At 31.6% G+C, this 22,272-nt stretch overlaps 1 protein-coding gene across 5 annotated transcripts; it reads right to left on the minus strand.

Annotated features, from left to right (window-relative positions):
- Positions 1-183: 183 nt before the first annotated feature.
- Positions 184-20,836, minus strand: LOC118196610 (uncharacterized). Of its 5 annotated transcripts, none has more exons than XM_085808845.1 (5): positions 20,716-20,836; positions 20,572-20,631; positions 17,218-17,303; positions 16,306-16,453; positions 184-4,600 (listed from the first exon to the last, which is right to left on the minus strand). In XM_085808845.1, the coding sequence occupies exon 5, from the start codon at positions 4,577-4,579 to the stop codon at positions 2,363-2,365; it is 2,217 nt and encodes a 738-aa protein (XP_085664971.1). In that variant the 5' UTR covers positions 4,580-4,600; positions 16,306-16,453; positions 17,218-17,303; positions 20,572-20,631; positions 20,716-20,836; the 3' UTR covers positions 184-2,362. The 5 variants fall into 5 exon arrangements, with proteins under 5 accessions (XP_085664971.1, XP_035223969.1, XP_085664969.1 ...); XM_035368078.2 differs by having other exon boundaries at positions 17,218-17,341; XM_085808843.1 differs by lacking the exon at positions 20,572-20,631 and having other exon boundaries at positions 17,218-17,341; positions 20,709-20,836.
- Positions 20,837-22,272: the final 1,436 nt, after the last annotated feature.

Genomic DNA, 22,272 nt, shown 5'->3' on the forward strand with positions numbered 1-22,272 from the left:
ATCCTGCATCTGCAATTAGTCCTGAGCATGAATCTTTCAGTGTGAAACGAGCAGTTAAACAAGGCAAGGGGTTGGAAATTACTTCTCTGAAAATACCACGATCTGGATTCCATGCGCGGGAAAAACAAGATATTAATATGAAATGATGTTATGTTTTTCGGAATAATTACAGACAACCGTATGTGAATCCTAACATTTTAAAAAATCTTTCTTGAAATTTATTTCATTATTTTATTTGTACAAAAAAAATTAACTCTGTTTCTTGGGGTATATGTAAATTACCCATATATATGTAAATTGAATGTCACAGTAATAATAATAATAATGTAAGATTTTCCGCTTATTTATATAAAGGATAATGACTATACCTGCTAGGAATATCTTAAAAGTTAAATTTTCGCTTATCTGTTATGCAGAAAAATCTTTTTAATGTAGCACTAGGAACTTAGTGTTAAAGCTCTTAGAATTTATATATTAATGCTTATTCATAGAGGTAAAATTCATTCTCCGAGTTATCTTAGATGAATGCAACAAGAAGTTCTTAAGCTGATGAATTAAAATGAACTCATAGTTATAATGTCTATCTGTTTGATAGTGAATGGAAAAAAATTAGTGGTATTCTCAGCTAAATTCACTAACGTAGTTTTTTGTTTGGCAAAATAGCCTCATAAAACAAAGAAAGATATTATTATGTATCACGTGCTTACTTATGAAATTATAATACTGCGCAGCAAAGAAGGCTAACACAGCTGCAAATTTCTGTAATTGTACAGAAGTTCGAGCATCTTACTTTAATATGATGTTGACACTTTCAAACAGTTTGCGGACGTACTTCTTGCAGTTTTTCAGAAAACGTTTACACTTCTTGAGAAATTTACATATACAAATTAAACAGTATAATATTCTCGGTAAAATCACTGTAAAGACGAATGAAATAAGCCTATCTTAGAATGTAACAGAGAATAACTCCATGTTATAGTTCTTCGTTGATTTTCATTGTAGGGAGTATGATCAGTAAGAAACGTTGAAAAAATTTCGTTAAAAGTTTATGTTTTACATCTGTTTTGACAGAAAAACCTAAAGTAAAATGTCAAATCCTTTTACCGAGAGGCCTAACTAATACACAAAAGACGTTCTATCTCTTCTCCAACTTGTTCACAAAATTTTAGGAGCATTTCAATGTTTTGTTTTATTTAGAAAGTTTGTACGCATGGTTTATCATGGGTAAAAAAAAAGTGCATTTTGCAGACGACTGATTAAAAAAAAACAGGTTTCTTTTTATTGCACATTTAAGAAGACTTGAGAAATGTCCACAAAGTGTCCTGCTCATTTCTTCTCGGTTGCCAAACTTTAAACAATACTGTAGCTGTTCAAAGCTATTTTTGTTTTCTTTGTTGTTGAGAAGAACAAAGAAGAAGGAAAGCATATATAGGTTTCATTTAAAATATGGAAAGAATTTTTCCACTTTCACACTTTCAAATACCAAGAGTTTGTTTAGATATCTTATCTATCTTCTTTTAATTCAATCTTTTTTTAATTCAAAGGTTAATCATATTTTAAAAGAAGCTATAAGTTATGACGATATGGAAGTGCCTACATATAAAACAAACCTGCATTAGATGTTTGACGAATTAAAAGATGTTGCAGGAAAGGTCAGCAACAAATATATTTCCCCTTAGGTTAGAGTGGCTGTTCTTTGCGATAAAGCTTTTGTTCATAGAATTTGATATGTCACACGCAGGTTTAAAGAACACTCACCTTAATCATCATTCAAATGCAATGATACATTACTTCTAAAATGTACAAAATAATTTCTCAGAAAATGCAATACAAACGAAGCTGCATGAGTGATAAAAACTGGTTCCGAATGTCGCTGAAGTCATTCGTTATTAATGTCTATTTTATTGATTTTTAATTAAAATCCTCTCTTAGCATTCTTCTCTCAGAATAAAATAGCGCTTTTTGAAGAGGACTTAAAGCAGGTTATTAAGTCCTCTTCAAGCGGTTAGACAGATTAAATTAACAAAGAGAAATGTATTTAAACGAATTAAATTATTTACTTGAATGTATTAAATTCTGGCACGTAAGTTATTTTGAGTTTTCAAATGCGAATGCAACTTCTGCAGGAGAATTTAAACTAAAAATATAAACGCTAGGAATGATGACAAATCATATCATCGTTGAACCATTTCAGGAAGAAATTCATATCACATGAATTTTGTTGCATTAAGATATTGATCATTCAATTAAATACTTAAGAGTATGATATGCGCTATGCAATTCTTGTGCTTCGCTTTTTAAATTATCACAGCTTTAATAGTCTTCCTCAGACTTAACAACCTTGAATCATAGAGAAGTTTTATTATGCGTCTGGGGAATGCATGTCTTGAGTTGATATCTGACTCTGAGACCGCTCCAAGCGAAGCATTGAACCTCCTTCTTCAGCAAAAGTGTCAAGAGCAGCTTGTCTAAGAAGTGGAAATCTTTTTATTGAAGGTCGGCGTTCAGGCAAACTTTCAGATCTACTTTTTCTGGGAGATAATGGTAGGACTACTTGAGAAGGTAATGGTATGGAACTGAGACCTGAAGACGTACTGGATGACAGATACTGATTTGATGTGGCTGTTGCATTTCCCTGAGATAATAGCCTTGTGCTAGTGGAGGAAGAAAGATAAGATTTTGATGTTCCGCTTTCAGCAGTGTCTAAAGAGTTGCACTTTGTAGGGATGGATTTAGGATCCATATCATGTGGATCTAAATCTGAACGAAACGTGGGAGAATATTTTAAAGATTTGGACAAAGTTGAAATACTTAAGTTCTTGTCAGCTTCATTTGCCGTCACGCTCGAAGTATCTGAATAAACTATTTGGCCATCTATTTCTTCGTTTTTTGATGCTAACTGATGACTGCGATTAAAAAAGCACGGTGAGTCATAAATCTTCAAAGGGGACTCTACCTCTTGAGAAGACTCTTGTGAACCAAAGGAACCCATATTCATGAAATTGTTGGCTTGAGGTGTAGGTGACAATGTATTAATTCGAGGAGATAGCAGATTAACCGTTGATGGCCTGTCTATTCCGGGAGAACTTCTATCCGAACGGTCAAGTGAAAAATGAGCTGAAAATGTTAGTGATCGGGAGCTATCTTCTGATGACTGAGGTTCTAGAAATTTTGATTTATTATCCATAGAGTTCTTTGGACTATATATCACGTACTCAGTCAAAGATCTGTCTCCAACGGACTTAGTTCTAGCCTGATTGTCACGCTGACATATTTCTGCTTCATTAACAATTTTTAACTCTAACGTGTTAAGTATAATTTGAGGAGTAGTTGCAGGCACATCTTGATTTATGAAAACACTATCATCTATGTCCTTTGAATAACATTCGTCGTCATCCCCAAACAACTGAATGTCACTTTGCTGACTAAATTTAGTACAGCGACTGTCATCAGAATTTTCTACTTTCAGAGGCAATTTTCCCATTTTTTTCATGTCATCGTGTACTTTTAGAGTAATGGCTCCTTGAGGTAAATATATATCCACAGACATTGATCCACTTGAACTATTTGTACAAGATGTTTGAAAGGGCAAGGCTCTAGTCTCATATCCGTTAGTCATCTGAACCGGTGTTGCAATAGTTGCATTAAAATCATGGGTATCGTCAGCATTATCTTGATGATTGGAAGATCTTGGACAGTCCATTGAGACAACCTGCCGATATGCATCTGGTGCAACTGAAAGTAGCTGCGGTTTTGAGGTCCTTGTTTTAGTCTTTAATCCATGAGTCATGCATCCTCCATAAGTTATGCGTTGCGATGGCTGAGGAGTACTTGCTTCTAACAGTGCCACTGCTTCCGGAATATTATTACCATTTGCATCTCTTTGCATTTTTGCTAGACTTGGTTCCGATGGGCATTTTCGAAGGCCAATACCTTGATGGCCTGTCACAATTGTATTTTGCGAAGTCATTTTGTTTGTATCAACACTGTTTTGCAAATATTTACTGAAATTTACTAATGCCTGTGTTACTGCAGATCTAGCATCTGCTACATCTTCGCTGGGTCTCTGCTGGCTTAGAAATCTCTCCCATGAGGTTTTACTTGATCTTTCAGATGGTGTACTGCCACTTCCTCCTGATACCACATGCACTCGGGTTCGTTTGAACCATATTGGTACAATTTTAGCCGCTGTATCTCTAGCTTCAAAGGTCATAACACAAGCAGCAACAATTGTGAATCCTCCAATACCCATAACCACAGGACCCAAATAAGTAAGACTTCCTAAATGTGTATCTTTACTTTCATTCTTAACCCATACTGTAGTGTTACCCTTAGTTTCTTCTACTGTAGAAAGGTGATCAGAATAAAATCCTAGAGTGGCCATTCCAGCACCAACTACTATGAACAGGAAACCAGTAGTCATTGCTTTGCAAGCAGACCACAAGCATTTGTCCGTAACTTTACCCCTTACAGTCATCACATTCCAGTTTGGTCTCGTAGAAGTGCTTGAAGGAGCAGTGCAGGACCCATTCTCTCCATTCGAATCTTTACATCCTTTATTTTCTTTCAAAACCTTCATTACAATGAAGTGAGTAAGAATCTGGAAAGAGAAATATTGATTTCAGTTAATCTAATCAATATAAGTCAAGAAAGTGCTTATATTTTTTATCCGATACAGACAAATTAAGCAAGTTTAAAATATAATAAAGTCTTAGTTATTCCACATAATACTAACAAGACCGTTTATTCTTTAGATTTTCTTTTCCTGGAAACATGTAATGGATCTTTGCTATTAAAAGGCTGTTGCAGTGTAATGATTATACCATCCGCATAAGAGTTTGCATACTCTTGGAATAATTTCAATATGACATAAAGGTTTCATTGATCATAATTTTATCACCTTCTGGAGTTATGAGAATGAAATAATTAGCATAATGTGCTAATAAGAATGTTTTCCGCATACATGGTAAGTAAACCTTTTTCTTCGCACATTTTACAATTTATAAGAATGGGCAGCAGTTTAAAAATAATGTTTGTTGCTGTGACTTTATATTCACTAATCCGTGATTTGCAGCGGAAATCGGAAAAAAATATTGAAAACATGGAACATCTTGGCATTTTATTTCTCAGTAAGATATAAACTCTAAATTTACACATTAGAAATAAATCTTCATGCACTGAACATCAAGAACTACAGTATAAGAATCAGGGTCCTTTGCACGGCAACCATTGTCACAACGTGCCATTCAATTTTAATTCGAAGGTAATGACAGGTGACCCTTTAAATGATTTTTGATGTTTCTGAATTTTTATAGCCCCTTTTTTCTTTCAAATCTGAGCAGCTGGTAATGTACAACAAGCTAATGTCCAAGTAATGCTGAGGTAGTTGATTTCTATTTTTAACGTTTTTGCAGTCGGCCGCCTTCATTTCGAAGCTGACAGTTAAATGACAATATGAGTGCAATATTTTATTTTAAATGTCGTAAATCTTAAAAGATAAATTGCAGATTAAGTGGTTTCAATAATGTTTTCTTAAGAAATCTACAAAACCTAAGACATTAAATTTAGAAATAAGAGCTGAAAGTCTTCTGAGATGTTGCCGCTTTATAACGTTCAAACTGTTATAAAAGAGAAAAGGATTAACCAAAAGAGAAAAATAAACCATGGAGACGTCACGCAATGGATATTTCAATAATCAGTGACTTTTGTTTATAGTTGCTAAATACAATTTACAACTTAAGTTTTTGTAATTTTGTTTCTTGCAAATAAGCAAAACATCTGAATTCTTCTCTTTCCTTTAAAACACTTAAAAAATTTAAGAAAATTTCTTATAAAATTAATCTTTTCCTAAGGTCTTTTTCTGGTATATATATAAATTATATATATATATATATAAGTTCAATTGCAGTTTCACTAATATGGTGGTATTACGAAACCGACAGACCATCCTCCTGCTTCTTCAGGAATTTTCTTTAATAGAATCTAAGAATTTGGAGAAAAATTAATTCCTTACTCAAATCGACAATCGAGTCAGCTATAGTCTTCATATTTTTGATGTCAAACTTTATAACAGACCACAGAAGACTGTCTAGAATTGTGACCTCTTAGCTGAGAATTCTCAGTACTCAGAAATATTTATCTTTCAATACATTGAGCAGAATTATACATTTAAATTTAAAATATGTGTTTTTAAAAAAGGTATTCATAAAACTGTGGATACTGAATGCCCCTAACAAAGTATAATCTGATGTCGCTATCAAAGAGCCGGCTTTTAACGAACCTCTGTATATAATGATAGAACCTTTTCATTTCGTCCAGTTTCGTGTAACTTAATATTGTTTTATAATCTTATAGCGAATCTCCGGGAAATAATAAATCGGATTTAATGAACTCTTGGGGATATCTTTGATTGAAACTGTTCTTGTAGTTTTCATTATTTTTTCAGAATTTCTGCAAGTTTTAACGAAAAAATCACTAATCATTAACATCACCTCCATATTAGGATTCACATTTCGCATTACATCCTTAAAGGAAAGCAGCTTTAAGCTAATTTTTTTTATCTTTACCTTAAGTTCTTCTGTGTTTTAAACACAGTTTACGCGATACATGTGTGCCAGTCTAAGAGAACGAGGGTACAATAAGCATGTCTTAGGGCACAATGTGGTGTACATGATCCATTGAACCAAAAAACATGAATGGGTTCTTTGATTTCATTTCAAATTCTTTGACTGAGCTGCCAGACAGAACTCTATTCAAGGCTGATGGAAATTTTCTGCATTCAGGGAAAGAGGAAGTAGTGAATTTTATGCTTTATGTCTTTACGGTTGATTCTTGTTTCAGGAAATGACGATTTTTTTATCCTTATCGGCTTATTTTATTTGAGCATAAATGATATCTAAGTCATATACTCTGAGCAGGGGTTTTGCATGCTTTAGGTCCTCTGCAAGACATAAATATTCTTTATAATAATTGTTGAATCTTTGCGTTAAAACTATACATACCTTGGGAGAAACGAATTGGACATTATATAAGACATATACGTGGCCAATTACAAGTATCTTAAAAAAATGACCAGCATGACAAGCTGTAAAAGTGAAGCATCTACACTGAAGACATGGTGAAGATCATTTGTAAAATACAGAACGGATGCAGCCAAATGGATTCTTGCACAAAATGCAGTTTATAGAAATCTATAGTTGGTATCATTAGGTTATTTCGAAGCAAGAGATATGAAAAATGAGCAATATAAAATAATATAATACAACCGTCAAGATTTCATGTTATCCTGGTTCTAGAAATATTATTGAATTCAAATCACATACGATTTCACCAAGGTAAAATGAACATTCGAATTATGTTTCAAACTTCCAAGTTTATTCAAGTCTAACACGCGTTCAACTGGCACTGCCAGATCCAAGGACAAGAAGTATACATCATGAAAGATTTACTCCCTCTTTGGCGATTAAAATATATTTCCAGATAAAATTTCTTACAAGCAATGCCCTCGCCGGGACTCGAACCACGGGCCTCTCGAATACGCCTCGAACTTGCTGACCACTGCACTACGAAAGCATTTTAAGAAGGCCGGAGAAATAACTTATATACTGTCCCTTTTAAAGGGAGACTTAGGTTTTAGGGAGCCCAATCGCCAAATCCTGGTGCTTAAGAATCCTCATTCAGTACCTTTTAGTTCGGGCACCACTGTAGAGACATTAGGATTTTTTGGAAGCAGGAGACTTGTAAAATGAGCAATCCTCTCGCCGGACGCGAACCACGGGTCTCTCGAATTCGCGTCGAGCTTGCTGACCACTACACTATGAAGACATGCTAAGAAGGCGAGAGAAATATCTTGTACCTTATGAAAAATATAATTTTTGTTCATTAAAAAGATGAGTAGGAGAGAAAAGTTCAGAAGGGTGAAAAATAAGGATGTTAAAGAATCATTGCTAAAATGGTTCCCTATTCAAAGAAGCCGTAATTTACTGATATCCGGACAAGTGTTTCAGAAAAAAGGAAATGAATTTAACAGATACTTTGGAGAGACTGATAAAGAATGAACAAACAATTTAACAACTATGGCCAACAATAATTGCAATTAAATCTGATATGATATGACAATGTTAACAAGCTTTTTTCATTATTCAATTTTTATACTTTTTCTGAGATAATGCATTTTCCTTATCAGATCGGAAATAGCGAACCAAAGTTCTAGTCCTTTAAAGTTTGTTACAGCGGGTTAGACTGTATTAACAATCTTGCGCGTTATCTGTATAAATATTTATTTAATCTCTATAAGCAGCAGGACAGCACCTTTCATGTTATTCTCATGAATGGTTAATAAACATTTGCTACTTTCCGAATAATGAATGGGAGAAAAAACGTGAAATATGAAATTAAATGCTGTGTTAAAAATGCTTTTTGAAAACCAGAAATCTGCACTTCATAAAAATTGGACCTCATAAAAATTGCTATAAATTACGGAGTTCATTATAATATTAAAAATGTCAGGTATATAGTTTTTCTAGAAAGAATGCATTATTTCGCATACTTTGTGATAACTGAAGGATTATAAAAGCGGATTGTTAATAAAACTCAGCATATTAGTTTTTTTTAATTTTTTTTGTTGAGTTTTTGTGACTATAACTTTATTAACACAATTTAGCAAAACGAAAGGTTGTAAAATTACGTTCAATATTATATAGAAAACTTTTGTAGAACTTCATCATCTTGCTTTGTGGAAAACCAGAAGAATACGCGCATAAAACGACAACATTCGAAGTACTAAAAATTTTTAATTTACACGAAATCACCTAGTATCTATCAGTACAAGTTACAATGTGAATACGTGTACATAGAGGAGTGCTGACAAATTAGCATCATATCTCCCAAAGAAATAAGTCGAATATTTTTACTTGAAATCAGCACCAAAGTAAGGCGAAATTTTGCTATATTAAAAGATTGTACTTACTTAATTACACACTACACTTATTTGCATTAATAAGTTTTGCAATATTCGTAGGGAGAAACCATTGGACTGAAAGTAAGACAATGGCAAAGCACTTTCATGTTTCTGATTATTGGACCACTAATAACTCAAACATAAGGAGATTTATAAGAATCAAAGTCTGCAATCCGTGCTTCTTACTTTGTGAAAGTTAAGCAGTTATAAAACACATAAACAAACCTTTTTAATATCCATTCTAGTTTCAGTTCATAGTTTCCAGAAAATCTCCAACATTCATCATGGCAGTTTATAGGTCTAACAATTACGAAAAGATAATAATTCTCTTCGTTAAGAATATAAATATTATAATTCAGTCAATTTATTTGAAGAAATACGAAGTAACCCAGGAATCAGCAGTTATCATAGGAAACATTTATTGTTTTTTTTATAATCCTTTATCAACTCTTTAAATTAATCTTTGGCGTAGAAATAAGGTATGAGATTTTCGCATTCCACAGGATATCCATTGAGATTTCACTCAGAGAAGCTTCACTTCCACACATGCACACGAGTTTTAAAGCTTGAGAGTGGAAAAGGATCTTTTTCTTACCCATAATTATAAATATTAGGATAACAGAGCACTTATAAAAGCTATTATTTTGAATTTATGCATTTATACAATTAAAAACTATCTTTAAAACAATTAAAAACAATAGACAAGGAAAAGAGAAAATTGCAGAGATTATCTCGCAACATGCACGTTCATAAAATAAAATTTCAGTATAAAGTTACTTAATTAGAAGTTTAACTATTCAACTTTTTAAAAATGAAAATTCTGTGAGTTGCTTTTATACATATATTATATTTATTCTGTATTTGCAAATCTGAATTTGAATAAAATTTGAGAAGCTTGAAGTCTAAAAATGGCAAGTGAAAGTCGCTTGTTTTTCACTTACTTTTTACGCATAATGAATTAAAATGAGCATGCAAAATCAATGCTTAATTTCGTCAGATCTTTAAACATGTAGCAAAAGCTCATTATCCCGTTATTCATTTATTACAATCAAAATGATGATAAACGAAGCTTTAATAAAAAGCTTCACCTTTAAGCTTCACCTTTCACCTCAGTTTTTCATAAAAAGCTTCAATGAAATAAATCTTCGTTCGCACAGTTAAAAAATAAGAGTAGACAACACTGTTTATTAAGAAACAATGAAAAATTAAAAATATTCCCATGTACTTACCACACAGAAATGCATATATATTTGCGGGATAACCTTGTTATGTAGAAGTTTTCCAAGAAAGCACCATTCCAAAAGTAACTATCCCTTTCGCGCTTTAATATAACAAATTATTCAAATAACAGAATGTCGAATTCATTCCATTAAAAGCATTTCTAAAACCATATTTATAACTTATTGAAAATTGATAGTTTATGAATAGGTACTTGTCAGTTTTACCGGCAATCAGTGATTAATTGTCAAATCTGGCGGCGTTCATCGCCAAACCATATAGCAAACCCAAAACCATAGCTTAAACTAAATATTAAGAATTGCGAGACCGTCATTTATATATATATATATAAACTATTTTATTCATCTACTGAATTAGAAAAAACGGACATAAATACAATTTGTTTTTAAAGTAGGAATTGATGTTTTTGGAAAAAATATTAAAGTGTTTTCTTCCATTAAAACTCTATTTTTTAAAAATGCTGTTATTTATTTATTTATCCTTTTGGAATGCCGCCTAAACTTGGCGACGTTTTCTTCTTGGTCATCGGTTAAATTGACAAGTACCTACGAATATTACCAATAAAAATTATAATTGAAAGATATTTATTGAGAGTTTTCTTATTCACAAGCATAAACTGATTATGAGGAAAATTTATGTTATAAATACATCATTTCAAATAAAAATAGCAAACATTAATGTATTAACTATAAAACATTAGATTTGGAATTAATCCAAAATTTCAAAATCTTCAATCACAGGATATTTAGACCTAGAAATTAGTATAATTAAATAGAACAAAATAGTCATAACATAAATAAATATTTTTCTGATGCCAGTAACTTTCTGGACGGACTGAATGAAAAGTTTTATGACTGCCTTTCTCTTTACTGATATTAGACGTTACTACCCTGTGCTGGTTTTGGGGAAGGTATATTGACGTGTTTGAATCTGCACTGTGACACCGGGACCTTCAGTATTCGGTCATAGGGAGTGGAAGTATCTAGCACATTTATTTGTGGTGGGAAAAGAAGATGTTGCTATATAGCAGATATGTGATTGCATTTTATGTCAAATTTGTAAACAGCCATAAGGAAGCACTTGTAGTGTAACAGTATGCATGTGGGGATGAAAAATTTAACCATGCTTTAATATTTGAATGATGCATGCACTACAAGGCAGTAGCAGGTGAATGATAAAAAAAAAGCGCTGTTCTGGCAGATTTCACATGCGCAAACACTGAACAGCGATTATTATGTAAATTTCTTGAAAATCATTTTCGTGGAGCCCTGGGGAAGAAAAGACCGGATTTGGTTAAGACACAGAGGTTTAGCCGCAGGATAATGTTTGGATAAATGTTGCTGCTGTGACAGTGGCAGCATTAACTAAAAAAATACCCCGAAGTACAAATGTTGGAGATACTGAAGTAAAATTGACAGCATTGTCTGAAATCGACCTGTCAACTCTGGAATGCTTTGCATACAGCTTGAATTTGACATGCATGGGAATTTTGAGCTTTTTCAGCACTGAAAAAACAGTTATGCGCGAAGAGGAAAAGTTGAGATGGAAAATTAAAAAAAAAAAAAAAAAAAAAAAAGTCTTCTACTCACAGCGGGCGGATAACACAGAGGATTTCACAATAACGGTCTGTTTCCTGTTTTTAAAGCTTTTATAAAATGCTATGGAAAGTGTAATTCAATGTAGAAAGTGTAATTCAACGTGAAAGATTCAAATTTGGAAAAGAAAAATTATAAGGGATGTAGAATATAGATCTGATTTTGAACAAAAGAAAACTTTCCAGCCAGCCTCTGGTATTTGACATACGACTGCAGATGCTTTATTATCGCAACATTGCAAGTATTTTCAACTGAAATGATACTACTTCTATGGTTTTTCACGGTATTTTTACAAAGCCGAGAAGGTTGATTTTCTTTGGAATCTTTTATTTCATACATTTTGAAATTTTACGGAAATTAAATTGTAACAGAGTTTTTTTTTATTTTTACGGAAATGAAATTTTACGGAAATTAAATTGTAACAGAGTTTTTTTTTATTTTTACGGAAATGAAATTTTACGGAAATTAAATTGTAACAGAGTTTATACGATATAAAAAGTATTTATGTAAAATGTTAGTGAATGTATAATATATACCTTTTATTATGCAAAGGTACAGCAAAATTATTGCAGTGTAAAGTACCAAGCAAATTTTGAGTCAAGTAAGTAATATAACAATGCATACAATGATAAATGTAAATATATATGCTAATATGTCAAGATGCTAATAAAGAATCCGGGAAAGGATGGGATTCCAAACGATCCGCTAGCAATGTGGAATAGATCGAAAGTTTATATCTTGCGGGAAGTTCAGGAATAGAAACGTAAACTCAAGTATTAATTACCCTTTATTGCTCACAATAAAGATATACTGTCTGCCCCTTTCTGAGAGCGTATAGCAAAGCCTCAACTTGGGCTTAAACTCAAAAGTGTAAGAAATAAGAACTAACTAATGACTAACTAAAGAGATCTAGGCGAGGCTAACACAGATCTAACTCTGTGTCAGTTTAATAATTCGATATTTAGGGGTTGAATCAGTTTACCCCTAAATATCGAATTATCTAGCGAAGCTGTCAAGGGCACGTAACACGGCGGAGCGTAGTAACATCTTAGAGAGACGTAGTCAAAAGGCAAACGCGCGCTACATAGAAATTCTAATTCTCTCTCGAAGTCAGTGGAACTTCGACTTAAATACTACTCCTTCTCATTTGCATTAAATGCGATTCTAAAAACGCATTCTGGTAAGGAACTGCAAGCTGAAATTAGAAGAGATGGGAAAGTTGTGCGACTTAAAAATAACTGTTACAAACTTATGGCAAACCTTACAAGGGAATGCTGATGTTTTATCTTTACTGCACACCTACTTTTTAACATACCATTTTGACCATCTTGAGCAAGTGCCCATAACAAAATGTCGTCTAAATCCCTTTGTATATTACTTTCATTACACAAAATGAAACCACAACATTTCATTACACAAATCATGTGGTTAATTAACTATATAAATAACCAACAGCAACTAGTAACACCATACTGAAAAATGTTTTGTTGCAGGTAAATAAAATGCTGAAATTGAATCGCATTTAATGTCATTTTGTGTAATGGCAGTTATGTTGTTAGCTATGATTTTAGAATAATGACGCACGTCTTAGAAAATACCACAAAGCAAGGAAAAAATATTCTCCAAGAACTTTTCTCATTTAGAACTGTACAAGTTGTTCCAAATTTTAAGAGTAATATTTTAAAATAATCATAAAAATACAAAATTCCCAAAACAGTTCAAATAATTTTGATTTATAATTCATTGAAATTGTTAGGTAAAATATACTTTTAACAGTTTTAAATATATAAAATTTAAACAAGCATTCATACACATGCATGTTCAAAGATTTCGCACCATAAAATAGTTACTTAAATATTATAATACTAGGAAAATAAGACAAAGAAACAGTCATAGTTTGACGTAGATTTTAAATATAGTTATCGATTTTGTGGGAAAGTGACATAGATCCATCGTTTACAGAAACCAAATGATTTCACACTGAGGCTGAAAACAAAACAGCCAGATATATAACGGAAAGTATTGGTGGGACCAAAAACCAAATAGAAATACAGCCAGCTGTTGGGCAAGAAAGAAACCGAAAAATGAGATTAAATATTTATTTGAATAATTTACACTGATATTTAGCTCAGTTCTTCCATATAGGTGTGGTACATTTGATTATGGCAAAGTACTCGTATACACGTAACACCTGGGTAAAACTAAGAAAACGAGCAAAAAGCCATGCCTGTCCGTCGGGATTCAAACTCCGGACCAAACTACCGGTATTCAATGACTTTACCCCTCGGCTCCTGTCTCACACAGATTGCTTACCATCTATGTCTTTTCATGTCATTTTCATCTTTATTTGATAAACAGTTTGTGTTAAAACTCACTCTTCATTGAAGATTCAAATTTTTGCGTCCGTTAAGGTAAAAATGATACAGACAGATTCTTTTTTAAATAGGGATATTCCATTCAGTCATTGTATTCTCGTTTTGCGGTTGAATCGACAGGTGTATAAAATATTTTTTATGAAGAAAGCATGGTTTTGTTTATCACAGTTATGGTAGTTTAGTTGATATTTCAGTTTTTTTAAAAAAATTTTCACATGCTGATTTGAAATTTCAGTTCCTCAATTTTTCAGCGAAGATGGAATAAATTTGGTTTTACCTTAACGGACGCAAAAATTTGAATCTTCAATGAAGAGTTCAAATTTTTGCGTCCGTGAAGGTAAAAATGATACAGACAGATTCTTCTTTCAATAGGGATATTCCATTCAGTCATTGTATTCTCGTTTTGCGGTTGAACCGACAGGTGTATAAAATATTTTTCATGAAGAAAGCATGGTTTTGTTTATCACAGTTATGGTAGTTTAGTTGATATTTCAGTTTTTTTAAAACATTTTCACATGCTGATATGAAATTTCAGTTCCTCAATTTTTCAGCGAAGATTGAATAAATTTGGTTTTACCAAAATTAAGCACGTGTTATATTAACTAAATTCGGTGTGGATCCACTTCTTATCTGAATGCATGCTTCTACATCGAACTGAAAATGCATCACTAAAGAAAAATAAGCAAAAGTAATGAGTTTAAATATCAAAAAAGGGGTGGTGAGTTAAAACTTAATCTTCGCAATGTGTTGAATCAGAAAACAAAGAGTTAACGTAAAGAAAAAATATTCTCTTAATTTAATTTGAAAAATGATTTTCTGTTGGCAAATTTAATTAAAAATGATTGACTGGTGCTTCTGTAAATGGGAATTCTATCAAGATTAAAATTAATATTTACGTAAAAGCAAAGCTCTACATTGAAATATAGAAAGCCTCTTCTCAGCTCTAAATCAGATTTATGGCCCCTCTAAATCAGATTTATGGAAAATACAGCTTCCGAATTGTTACATCATTTCAAAGAGTTATTTAAACACAGAAGATCGGGAAATTAATTTTAAAGACCTTCTCAAAAGTTTCGATACTGCTGAATGTGGAATTTAGTTAGGAAGCCATAAACGGATGATGCTGAAAACATACGTTTCTTAATCATTATTACAAATATCCTGAAATGTTGCAGAAATATTTTTAGACGATGATAAAATGATATTTTTCAGAACTTTCATAATAAGACCTAATTATAAAAGTATGATCACATTCCGACTAGTACACCTCAATAGAAATTTTTAAATGTGAAATAAAGGATGATAAAAAAATTAAAAATAATTCATGGCAGAAGATGTCATGGAATTTGAAATTTTTAAAACTTATTGACCAATTAGCGTTTCATTTAATTTTAACACTAGCATTGTAAGGATATTAAGTTTTACTAACGTTTATTTTATTTTAAATCTTTACTATCACTTCTTATTTTCTACTTCCGGCCAGAATTAAAGGCTTTAACTTATTTATACAAATTTGTCTTGCGAACGCCAAGTACTTAAGTTGTGGCTTTTTGCCAAGCAAGAGAGAGGAAGGAGCTATTAGAAGCAGGCCGCTTGCCATAGTAGTTTTACTCGGTTGTTGGTTGTCTTCAAGGCCAGAGGTTTAATCCTCTTGATAATTTTAAACGTATCGTAGTGTTAGCAGTTCTCTGTACTACATAAGGCTTTTTGCTAACATACGGCCAATCTTGGAGTAGGTACTTGTTTGACTAATCCAAAGTTAAGTTTAGTTAGAGTTTAGTTAATATTTTTATATTCTTACGTTCAGACCACAAGTGGTTGGTCTCTGTATTCCGAAGTCCGGAAATCATTGTAAAGAGAGAAAAATAAAGGATTTCGTATACCCTTCCTGTGTGTATTGTCTACTTCCCAAATTTATTGAACATAGCTTTAGTAAGCTCCCTGTTCCGAGTCAGGACATTTAATGTTCCCAAAGCAAGTAAGGAGGAACACAGAACCTGATAGCATTATCAAATGTAAGTCACTTTGCCGTTTGAAAATATTGCTTATTAGAATTCTACAAAGATTTTTGACAGTTAATAACATTTAAACGAATACTAAAATATTCAGAATTAACGCTCAGAAAAATAGTATTAACCTGTTTTCACCATTCATGCATTTCAGAACCAAGCAAGACTGCATCATTCATAATGATACTCCTCTTAATCTAACATTCTTCAACTTGGCGACTAACGGCTGACTTAATGCACGTGCTTATGCTTTTACTTTGACCTTCTCTCTTGCTCCTGGAAGAAGAAGGGGGAATATTAGATTCTCAAGAAATGTATAGATATATTCTAAAATACTAGTTTACAGTTGAGTTCTGAGTTCTGTGTAATTTTAACATTTTAATCTTTTAAATGTTTTATTAATTGATATATTGCTTCAGAATAAATAACCCAGCCTAGACTGTTAAGGAGACTGTAGAAAAATGCGTATTTATATTCTTCAATTTAAAACTCATTCCCTGTAAAATTTCTAAAATTTACCTGAGCTTCGGAAAATGTAGTGTAGTTATCGAAATACATACAGAAATGCAGCAGACACAGACTATACAGAAACGTAGCATTTCTTAATACAACATATGATGTTGAATTAAAATAAATTTGATGACGAAACAAATGATTGGAACATCGAAAAATACAAATACCAGCCAATTACATAGAAAAGCCAAATTTTGAGCACCTTCTCTCATCTTTCATTACAGTTAAATTAACTCATTTAATCTATTTGCCTTACAAGTAATTCATAAATATCTTATATGTGCTTTAGTAAGTGGATATTGATAAATATTACTAATACTATTTGCTATGACCTTATAATCATCACATATTCTAACTGAAAATATATGAGATTTAGAACCGCGTGAAATCGGAACAAGCAATAAACAAAGCATTCCTATCAAAGAAGAAAAAATACAGAATTCAGATATTTGATACTTAAGTTCACTTACTAATTACATTATATTAAAATGAATCTTTTCTTAAGCAGAAAATGGCCCTATGCTTACTTTTCAATGAACTGAGTGCACCTGACAGAACTCTGAAGCGTAGTTCCAAATATGAGTGCACTTTTCATGAAAGCCTTTGCCTGATGCTATTAAGAATGAAGAAGAAAAATATAAATGGTAAGCCCTGCAGGAAAAGGAGAAAAAAATTTAGAGATGAATGCAAATTTAGATAAAGTAGCAGATTTTAAATTACGAATAATACACACAGTTTGAAGAAAAAGCTGCATGTTTTCTTAACTTACCTACATTTTACCTTGCGAAATTGTTTGATTAGGCAAGTCTGAGCAGTTAGATTACAAACTACAGTTAAATTTTATGCAGCAGTTAGATTGGAAAGCAGGAGATTGCGTAGTGTTTATAGATTATCAGCATAAAATATTGTATTTTATTTTGAAAATTTCTATATTCGAATATACACGTCAAAGATCAATATTTAAGGAAAATCAATTGCGGATCCTTTTCAGAATCCTGCTCGTTATAAGGTCAGAATCAGATTGATTATACAGTCGTATGTTTGGATATTTATAATTTAATAATCTTTTACTTGTGTAAAAACATATGTTCGTAAGTATTACATGTAATAAAATATAACGCTAACAGAAATCATCTTTCTGGAATGGATCTTTTCTAGGCACAAATTCTAGTTTCTATCTGCTCTTCAGTTTTATGCTGATGTATCGAAAATAAATAAAGAGTTTTACACTCTTATAACCAAAGTCGTTTTAGTTAGCAAATTTATATCTATCAACGGTTTTCCACCTTTTGACTAATGCGAACCATCGGAACAAAAATTGAAAAACTTTAGTACCAGCACTACATTTTACAATGATTATTTTTCAATTTCTCAATATAAATATTAAAAAAAAGTATATTTTGATATTTTCCCAACCTGTTGGGTATTTGTATTAAATATGCACACATAAAAATATTAGATAAAAAATTGGTTACCATTTTAATGATCAAAATTTAAGTTATACTACTTTAATTCTAAAATTTATTATGAAACGTAGACCTGTTTAAAAGAGATCAGTTTCTTAATATCTGGTCATATTCCACTTAGCTTTAACCGTAAATTAGGATCCACTTTTAATTTTATTCCGCATTCTTTTCAGATATAACATGGAAGAAAATCCTTGTTCACACAAATAGGTTGTGCAAAAAGCGAATAAAAATTTAATAGCTTTATTTGAAATGGCTTTAAATTCATTTTTTTCCAGTTCAGTGTGTTATTTTTGAAAATCTTCAGTTAGAGTTCGATCACAGAAAATTTCTATCAATTGTTCTTTTTCTTCATGAGGGTTTTGAATTTAATAGTTAGAAATATTTTGTTTTCTTGTTAACCAACTATTTCGCTCTTGCGTACCAAAGGTTGAGAATCGTTGATTTATATTAAGCAAGAAGTACTTGTACTTAAATAAGTAATTGCATTTGTAAATTAATACTTTAAAAATAATTTTGTCTTTAAAAAATCATAAAACTATCATACAAGTTTTATTAGGTCAGTCGGAATTTGTTTAATGATGTAACTTTATTCATCCCCCCAGAGGTGTATTTCTTTGTAATTTCTATTAGGGAACATTTATTACAAAACATCTTAAAATAATTATTTTCTACGAACTATACGAACGTAGAGGGAAAAGAGGGAAAAAGAAGCTCAATGTTGTCAGCTTGATACTTTTTATATTAATGAATGAAAAAGTTTTAGCAAGTAAAGGAGTAATTCATAAAAATTCTTTGAAAGCTGTAAAAGCACAAGTTCGAGCAAAATAGGATAAATGGTAAAATAAAGAGAATGATGTTAATTATATTTTCATAATTATATTAACTTAGGAGATTTAGTGTCATTTGGATTATTTACCTCTTTAATATTTACCTCTATTAAGCCAAAGTTCTTTGCAAATCTTCATATGTTTAAATTATTTAATGTATTTAGTTTAGCAATCCACAGACTGCAGAAACTGCTTGATTATGAACTTTTGCTTCTCTTCTTTTCACTTCATTAAATTTCAAAAGAATAAGAATCTGAATTAAATGAAGATTTGCTAATTGTACTGATATATTTTAGAAAGAAATTAGAATTCCATTCACAATACGTAAATTTGGAAATTTTAGGGAGGAATAACCTATTGGATAAAAAAAGAACGCAAAATACATCGTTTCGAAACGGAAACCTAATTTGGAGATGAAATATGAATAAATGTAGTCATTAAAAAAAGGGCAAGTTTCATTGACGAAAACTTGTTTATTAAATTGTTACTTTTAAGCAGTGTGTCTAAAATTCATAAAAGAAGGAATTTGTGTGAAATCGGGTTGTTCGTGATATTTTGCTATGATGTTTTCTTCAGGTAGAATATTATTCTGCCGATATTTCGAATATAGATAAAAACATAATATCAAAAGTTTTTAACTTAAGAGTTCACTGTTGTTTAACGTCATATAAAAGTACACAATTCAATCATTAACCAATTAAAAATATTATCAGCATTGATATTGATTTCAGTGATAAGTAACTCAACATACACTTTTTATTTTTCTCAAAACTTTTAAGATGAAAAACTAGGAAAATTTTAAAACCTTATAAGCGTGTTTAAAATCTCATTCAGATATACTAAGTTTGTCAATTAAAATCAGTAACTGATTAAAACATTTCAGAAAATTTATTCATTAGTTCTTTAAGGAAGGACTCTGATCATAGTATATTATAAAGTATAAATAGCTGATGATTTGCTATGTCAAAATATAATATTATAATTAAAATACAGTATTATAATTAAAATATAATACTGTAATATCTAATATAATAATCTTCCATTACTTCTCAATAAAATAAACTCCTTTTATATCACATCTGCGTCTATGTTTTTCTGTAAACACTGTGCAAATAAATTAGCAGACCGTGAATTTAGTAAGTGATGATAAACTAGATTGTTGAAAAAGAAGTTCGAAAGTTGTGAAGAATGCGATTATTTATTTTACGACTTCATTCATATGTTATTGACAAAAAAGTATTAAGAAAGGTATTAGCTTTCTGAATGAAAACAATGCAGTGCACGAGTGAGGATAATCTTTTTGTTTATCGGCCATACTGGAAACGAACATGTGAAGTTTTCATTTTCATACCAAAACGTCTTTTCGAAGAGACCTTCAAAATTCAGAAATATTGTTAAATATGAACATAATATATATTCAGCATAATTATTGTCTTGTAAACCTATCGGGATAAATCCGTCAAAGTTGTGATATTCAACAGGTTGCGTATAAAAGTCTTTTATTTATTAACATTTTAAAAAGAGAAAAAAAAACCGGCAAATAACTTATGCTCAAATATATTGAAACGAAGTTAGGATAAAATACCTTTCAAAAGTAAAGAATCCAGATATTCCAGGTAGCGTATCTTTTTCTTCCAAAGTGATGCTGGAAGAAATTTTCCCACGAACATTTAACTAGTACAAAGGAAAAAGAAGAAGTAAAATAAAAAATTACTTGCTTACTTTTTACCTTTAAATGAGGGAAACGTCATCCGATGACGGTTATAAAATTTTTATACGATAAAACTTTATTAAGTTAGAAATTCAGACCTGTAGATTTCTCCATGGGTAACATGGCCGACGACGCTGTATCCGACTTTACTAGTCGCATCTCACGTCTGCTAAACATGCTGCGGTCGATTTCGGCACATGCGCAGGAGCTCAAAGGTTTGTCGATGAGAGTTAAAGCATGGAATGCGTGGGATTTGTCTGATTCTGAATCTTACCTGCAAAAAGTATTTGTTTACAAAAAACTCAAACGTAATATCAGTTTGAATGCTCATATACGATTCTGTAATTTCAGATGAGAAAAAGCACTTCACTCAACTGGGCTGAGATTTGACTTGTAATGTATGTTATATAGATTTAAATAATGCTTTACGCGAGACATAAGATTCAAATTAAATCACATTGACCAGTTTAACATGAATAGCCCAACAGCTGCTTTTGTTGGAATGAAGGCTCAAAAATAATATATATTACTAATTAGAGTATCCTAAATTAAAAGAGTTCTCAAATTTTCAGGTCCTGTTCTAATGGAGATAAAGTTTTCATATGCGATAAACGTTTACTTGCAATCAAAGTAAGGAAGAGCATCGTAATCCTTTACTATCTTTCTTCGCAATGTTCAAATACGTAATTCAAATAAAGAAACAGAATAGCAGAGCTATATACTTGAAATTTTGAATTTTGATGTAAAGAAAAATTGGTTTCAATTAAACTTCGCTATTGAAACGGCTAATTAAAATGTTAAAGTTTGCAAAATAATTCAATTAAAGAGGACGGGGAATATTTTATTTTGAAAAATATGAAACTGCGCTATTACGTCTTACATGAAAAATTATTGCAGTGTCGAAGTAACCAGTAACGAATATCGGACAGCTTCCTTTAGAAAACATTTCATGAAGATTTTATTTATTATAATCAGATGTACAATCGACGAAGACTTTTATTGTATACTATAACATAACACTCTACAACCTAAGATTTAAGAGCTAAGCTTTTAAGGTTAAATTTTTAACTTTTCCCAGAATTTATTCATGACGCATGAAATAATTTGGGAAACGATGAATGAAAAAGCAAACATGAGTAATCACACAAAATATCGAACATTAGACAAAAATACAGTTTGACAAGTAGTTTAAAAATAATATGAATAAGGATTATGTAACTGTCCTCCCACAAATGGACTTACATAAAAAACATAACGATCGTTGTAGTTTACAAGACTATTTTATATACCTTGTAGAGTTCCTCACTTCGTAATTCTAAGTTACTGTTGGAAGTGAAGAATCTTAAGAACTGATAAGAGAATTATCGCTTGAATTCGTGTGATAGGAAACAACAGGATAGAAAGGTAAACTAACCCTTTATTATTCTAACTAAAGTTTAACAAAACTCCGTCTTCGAGTGTACAATAAAGCCGACACTTGGGCTTCAACTTAAAAAACTAAGAACTAAACTAAACTAATCTAAACTAAAGAGGTATAGCCGAAGCTATCAAAATTCTAACAGAGTTGGCCCCTTA

The sequence above is a fragment of the Stegodyphus dumicola genome, chromosome X2, assembly GCF_044657685.1.
Source record: "Stegodyphus dumicola isolate Sdum_Otavi_A_Nest chromosome X2, ASM4465768v1".
NCBI lineage: Eukaryota > Metazoa > Arthropoda > Arachnida > Araneae > Eresidae > Stegodyphus > Stegodyphus dumicola.